Here is a 6,835-nt window from a genome sequence, read left to right as displayed (position 1 = left end):
GTCACTTACTCAGACCAATGCCCTGTACACAACGATGTGCTATGGGGCAAGTTTCTGAGTGTTACTGTTGCTTCCTGGCACAATATAATTTAATTTGACTCTTAATTGTGCTTCTTCAAGGTGTTGTTCCTGTAAGTTGTCTCTTAACATAGTGACAAAGTCATTGGTTGTATTGTGTCTAGAAATCCTGCATACTCAGTTTGCTAGACAAACAATCAAACAACTCGTATTAATGAGTTTTATTACAACAAGACAAGTAAAAATACTTAACTCTGATCTGGGAATTCTTGTAGTTCTTTATACATGATCACAACAAGTGCAATTACACAGATGTGTCGCAAGCAAAAGGCGACATACAAAATAGTCTGTCTTCTTCAGAACAGACAAGCACAAGTAACACTCCTGGTCCTAGTGACCACTTCTAACAAAAGTCTGTCATGAAGAGGCTACGATGCATCGGCTAACGAAGTGGCTAATGTTGAAGCTGCTATCGAAGTGGGCTGCCACCAGTCGGATGCTTATGCCGTCTTCACTTAGGGGCCGCTACTGTCGCATTGTCATCCTGGAGGGAGGTTGGTCAGCTTGTGATTGGTTGATCTCTTCTCACGGCCTTCTCTTCTCTGTTGTTTCCAAGTGGTGCGCTGGCACTCACTTCATGCCATAACATCCCCTCCCCCCCAAAGCAATGGGCCATGATTGTATATGGAGCATGACAATGAGGGGGGGGGGGGGGGAGAAGTGTGGATGCTCTGATGGACCGGAAGCTGTGGCTACAGGGGACATCAGACTACTGGGCATACCCCGCCATCCATCCTTTGATGTGGTGGAAATGTCCATGCAAAACACGCATTGACTTCCTGAGGCCTATACCAAGATGTAGAAGGTGTCGGCTGCTACAGCGTGGGTGGGTTCAGCTCCATCGGTAGGATGATGGGTCCAGCTCCATCGCAAGGATGAGAGGAGGCAGAGGAGGTGAAGGCTCCACCTCCATGGGGTCATCGTGCTGTGTGATGATGACACCCTCTGGTGGTTGCTGTGGCTGCGCTGTCCTCAGGATCCGTGAATCTGGGGGAAGAGATACAAAAGGGTTACCATGGACATGGTAGTGGCGGATTTGATGGTGATGTCCATGCAACAATCCATCTGGGCCTGAAATAAGATACAGGCATACACCAAGTCAACGAAGGATCTCACCTTTCACCCACCGTCTGCTGCTGCTAAAAACCCAGAAAAACACAATATCGTGCAGCGCGAAGGGATACTTGAGGCCTTCCTTCAGTGCCAGATGCTGAGGAGGTTGAAGCAGGTGGAACAACGTCCAATGGTGGCAGCCGTGAAGCAATTCTGCCAGCGATGGTCCATCTTGTGGATGAGAATGATAGGAGATGAGAAGCAGTTGCAATGCTTGATCCCTGGTGGGTGTGATGCAACATTTGGCCATCTGCTGCTTGAAGGTTCTGACAAAACGTTCCACTTTGCCATTTGTCTGGGAATGGAATGGTGCACTAGTTAGATGCTGTATGCCATTGCATTCACAGAATGTTTCAGATTTATTTGACGTGAATTGAGGGCCATTGTCTGACACTATGGCTTCAGGCAAATCTTCGAGACAAAAAATAGAGAACAATGCCTGAACTGTGCTATGTGACATTGCCGAGTTCATTGGCACAGCAATAGGAAACTTGCTATAAGAGTCTACCACAATCAACCAACGAATGTTCCGAAAAGGACCCGCAAAGTCTGTGTGCACATGTTGCCATGATGATAGTGACTTAGGCCAAGCAGAGAATTTTCTGGTGGACTGATTTCCCGCACATGTATGACACTGTGATGTCATATGTTCTATTTGTGTTACTGTATCCTGCCAAGTACAGTGTCCCCCTCTCCGAGGGTACCACCTTGAAGTAGCATTGTCCATGCGGGTGGTGATGCTTGTGTTTGCATGCAGCAGAGGGCTATACTGGCTGTGTGAACCTATGGTGGGTAAGGTCTTGGCCAATGGAACAGACTAAGTGTGTCCCACAATGACCTGTCATTCCACATCCACTCCTTGTCCTTTCCCAACTCCTCAATACCCTACACAAGGTGTGACGCGATTTGTGCTGAGGGTTGTGTGGCATGTGGGAAGATGTGTCATGAATGGAGCCTCAGGGATACTGGGTGACTTCCTGAGTAATTAGACTTGCACCATGTGGGGTTCTGTGCTGTGGACTGATTAGATCCCCAACATTCATAGGATGAAACTGCACATGAGAGAAAATAGCAGTACTGAGTGGCAAGTTGAGAGCTGAGACACCCAAACATTGGGACTGGAACCAATAGAAAACATCCCCTCAGCTGAACTGGGGTACATATCTGTTCAAGAAGTGGGAATGGTTACTAAGAAGTTGGACCAGATTAAGATCAAAGACTTGTCTCGGGCTCAGAGGATGAAACTTCCTAGAGAACAAAAGCTAAAGGAAGGAAAAGTGTGGCTTCAAAAGACTGTCCCAGGGCAAATTGGGCATACAAACCTCTTCTACATTGAGGGCAGGCATTAAGAGAACAAGGGAGGAATGTAAGACTCCCACTTCTCAGGATAAGCATATCCAGAAAAAGCCAAGGCAAGAAATAGGGAAACAGACCTATAGCACTGCAGTCTCAGTTTTTAGGATGGCTTTTATGCAATAAGGCTATCCACTGGTCAAGATCATCTCGCAGCAGGAGGAGCTAGTGCAGATGGCTCTCTTTGAGAAGACGGAGGGAGGAGGGGGGGGGATGCTGATTCAGGACCCAAATTCAGGAGTGTCTATCTGGATCACAGTGCTCTTATCTTTTGTCTGCGAGGGGGTGGCTACAGTGGACTGGCTTAAGTAAAAGATGACAATAATATCACCTTGGGAAGATGCTGAGCTGCTGGTAAAGATAGTGGCTGAGCTCTTCAAGAACGCAAAGATATTAATCTGGGTGCCAAAACACTTTAAGGATACCTCTCTAGAGACTCTGATTGAGAAAATAGGATCCCAAAACCCGAAAGTCTTGACAGAGGATTGGGAGGTAATCAACTGGAAGGTTGCATCAAACAACCAAACCCTTGTAGTGGAAGTCAGATAGAAGTCCCTGAGGGCAATATAGAAACAGAACCTGAGACTATTCTTGGGGTTCTCACAGGTTGCCATCAGGATAATCAAAGACATCAGAAGTGACAATGGTGGCAAGATTGGAGACTGAATGTGCTGCAGATAAATCTGCAACACAGTAAAGAATGCTGCCCTGAGTCGTCTTCTGGGAAGACAAGAAGTGGTTGTGGCTCTGATTCAACCCTATTTCTATAAAAAGGGTGTATCGGGCCTCGGTGGCACTGAAGATAAGCTGGTTTATGCTAGAAATATAAGGAACTCCAGAATGTGCATTTATGTAAAAAATTGAATTCCCTTCAAGCTGATGGTGGACTTTTGTTACAGGGGCTTAGAGAGCATCAGGATGCGGCAGTATCAGAAAGGTATCATGAGGGAGTTTGTAATGGCCTTGACATACCTTCCTTACAAGCAGTGCTCCTCCTCCTCCGGAGGTTCGGAGACTGATGGAACCTGTGCACAATAGGGCGATCAACTATTGGTTGGATGCAATGCTAATGCTCATAACTTTGTGTGGGGCACCACTGACACCAACAGGAAGTGAGTACCTTCTACAATTTCTTTTAACTAATAACTTGGAGATCCTCAATAGGGACAAGGAACCTTCATTTAGGAATATAAGGGAAGAGGTAATTGATATAATCTTCGGTTCCACTTTGATGGGTAGTTATGTCAAACAATGGCATGTGGCTTTAGAGCCATCCTCATCAAACCAAATGTATATTAAGTTTGTGGTTGAAATGGGCATTAAACAGATCATGTGCTATAGGAATCCCAGGAAAATGGACTCTGAGGCATATAGGAGGGACTTCGACTCAAGCCTATCGGAAGTCAGTACTTTGATAAGGAATCCAGTAGCATTTGGGGAGGTGGCAGAGGTAGTGACCTCTGCCATCATGACCTAATACCATGACAACTGCTCAATCACCAAGAAGTGCACAAATACAAATGTATCTTGGTGGAACAATAACCTGGAATCACAGAGAAAACGTACAAAGACTGTTTAACCTTGCGAGAAGGAAAAGACAATGGGCAGAATATCAGGGGGCCCTTGTCGAATACAATCTTACAATTAAGCAAGCAAAATAGGCGCCCTGGAAGTTGTTCATTGAGGAGATAGAGGGTATGGTTGTTCAGGCCAGACTTCACAAAATCCTCACTAGTATATCAACTAACCCAGGAGGAACTTTAAGGAAAGAGAATGGGGAGTATACTAGGACAACACATGAAACACTGGAACTACGCCTCAAGACTTGTTTTCCTCAATGTACTCTGACAGGCAACATAGACCAGGACGAGATCCCTGTGAGATATTGGTTTTCAGGTATTGAAAGGAAGAAATGGGAATCTGCCAGGGAATGTGTTGACCATAGTAAAATGCAATGGGTGGTGGGAACATTCCAACCATTCAAGACACCTGGTCCAGATGGAGTTTTTACAGTGCTCTTGCAACAAGCAGGACGGAACTTAATAAGATTCCTATGCAGGTTATGTAGGTTTAGCCTAGCAGTAGGAATCATTCCCAACATCTGGGGGGCAGTGAAGGTTGTCTTCATTCCAAAGCCATGGAGAATTCATTATACCAAGACCAAGGATATGAGACCAATCAGTCTATCCTCCTTTCTTCTTAAAACATTAGAAAAACTGGTCAATGTGCATGTTAGGCAGAGGAGGTTAACTAGGACCCCTCTACACATAAGACAACATGCATACCAACCAGGAAAATTGTGTGAAACTACACTGCATCAACTTGTTGGGAAGGCGGAGCAAGCACTACACTTTCATGAAATCCCTCTGCATCTTCTTGGGCATTGAAGGGGCTTTTAGCAACACGACCTTCAAATCCATGGTTAAGGCAGCAGAGGTGTATGGCTTGGAGACCACCATTTTCAGGTGGATTAGAGCCATGCTTAGCAGTGGAAAGGTAGAAGTGACTACGATGCAAGAAAAAATGGTAATCAATACCACCAGAGGCTTCCCACAAAGAGGGGTCCTGTCCCTTCTACTGTGGAACCTTGTGGTAAATGAACTCATTGAAGAATTAAATTCTACACAATACTTTTGCCGAGGATATGCAGATGATCTTCAGTTCATAGATAACAGAACGCAGCATGTCATTCTCAATGGAGAGAAGTCTTCCGAAGTAAGAGTGATTTCAGGTGTGCCACAGGGGAGTGTCATAGGACTGTTGCTATTCACAATATACATAAATGACCTGCCATCAGTAGTTCACTGAGGCTTTTTGCAGATGATGCTGCGGTGTATCGAGAGGTTGTAACAATGGAAAATTGTACTGAAATGCAGGAGGATCTGCAGCGAATTGACGCATGGTGCTGGGAATGGCAATTGAATCTCAATGTAGACAAGTGTAATGTGCTGCGAATAGATAGAAAGATAGATCCCTTATCATTTAGCTACAAAATAGCAGGTCAGCAACTGGAAGCAGTTAATTCCATAAATTATCTGGGAGTACTCATTAGGAGTGATTTAAAATGGAATGATCGTCGGTAAAGCAGATGCCAGACTGAGATTCATTGGAAGAATCCTAAGGAAATACAATCCGAAAACAAAGGAAGTAGGTTACAGTACTCTTGTTCGCCCACTGCTCTAATACTGCTCAGTAGTGTGGGATCCGTACCAGATAGGGTTGATAGAAGAGATAGAGAAGATCCAACGGAGAGCAGCGTGCTTCGTTACGAGATCATTTAGTAATCGCAAAAGTGTTACGGAGCTGATGGATAAACTCCAGTGGAAGACTCTGCAGGAGAGACGCTCAGTAGCTCGGTACGGGCTTTTGTTTAAGTTTCGAGAACATACCTTCACCGAAGAGTCAAGCAGTATATTGCTCCCTCCTACGTATATCTCGCGAAGAGACCATGAGGATAAAATCAGAGAGATCAGAGCCCACACAGAAGCATACCGACAATCCTTTTTTCCACGAGCAATACGAGACTGGAATAGATGGGAGAACCGATAGAGGTACTCAAGCTACCCTCTGCCACACACCGTCAGGTGGCTTGCGGAGTATGGATGTAGATGTAGATAGTAATACTAGGCAAATTTTCAAGTACAGTCAGAGGTATGGCACAAGGAGTATTGAACATTGTGCAAAACTTGTGCAGGAAACAGGATTAAGGGGCTCAGACCTAAGAAGACTGTTGTAGTACTATTTACGAGGAAGCAGATCCAACACACATATTGGAATCTCAAGCTCCTCGATGGAACTCTATCAGTGAAGGGAATCTATGGGTAATCCCAAATGAGAAACTATTGTGGACCCTTCATGTAAGGAGCACTTGTTCCAAGGTGAAAGTTCCTCTAATGAGTACCAGGAGAGCTTGTGGTAAAAACTGGGGCTTAAACCCCAAGAATATGTACTGGATATCCACCACAGAAGTAAGACCTATAATCATTTATGGGGCTATAGTGTGGTGGAAAAAGGTAGAACAGCGGGTAGCTGCTAAGGAGCTTGCTAAGGTGCAGAGATTGACCTGCTTTGTCATTAAAGGCAGAATTAATAGCACTCCCTTTCCTGTGATGGAAACCATGCTGGACATGCCCCCATTACACCTATGAATAAAGAAAGAGGCAGCAGCTGGAGCACACAGGTTAAAGACTGGCAAAAACTGGAACTCACTGGGGTATCCAGGATCTCACACTAAAATACTGAGTGAGGTAGACATAGATATGTTTGGGGAAATGCCAGAGAACTATATAAT

The 6,835-nt window shown here is 45.0% G+C and overlaps 1 protein-coding gene across 3 annotated transcripts in view; it reads right to left on the bottom strand.

Annotated features, from left to right (window-relative positions):
* Positions 1-226: 226 nt before the first annotated feature.
* The window catches only part of LOC126356297 (uncharacterized protein K02A2.6-like), a 32,390-nt gene continuing 25,781 nt past the window's right edge, over positions 227-6,835 (bottom strand). The window contains exons 1-2 of one of the 3 annotated variants that reach the window (XM_050007213.1): positions 1,195-2,057; positions 283-1,065 (exon numbers count right to left, since the gene is read on the bottom strand). In XM_050007213.1, coding sequence (XP_049863170.1) covers positions 911-1,065; positions 1,195-1,918 — 879 coding nt within the window. In that variant the 5' untranslated portion in view covers positions 1,919-2,057 and the 3' untranslated portion in view covers positions 283-910. Of the gene's footprint in view, positions 1,066-1,194; positions 2,058-6,835 lie in introns of those variants that run through there. The other 2 variants (XM_050007223.1, XM_050007233.1) reach the window with 2 other exon arrangements.

This window comes from Schistocerca gregaria, chromosome 1 (genome assembly GCF_023897955.1).
Source record: "Schistocerca gregaria isolate iqSchGreg1 chromosome 1, iqSchGreg1.2, whole genome shotgun sequence".
Lineage (NCBI taxonomy): Eukaryota > Metazoa > Arthropoda > Insecta > Orthoptera > Acrididae > Schistocerca > Schistocerca gregaria.
This window is presented reverse-complemented; position numbering and strand designations above follow the sequence as displayed.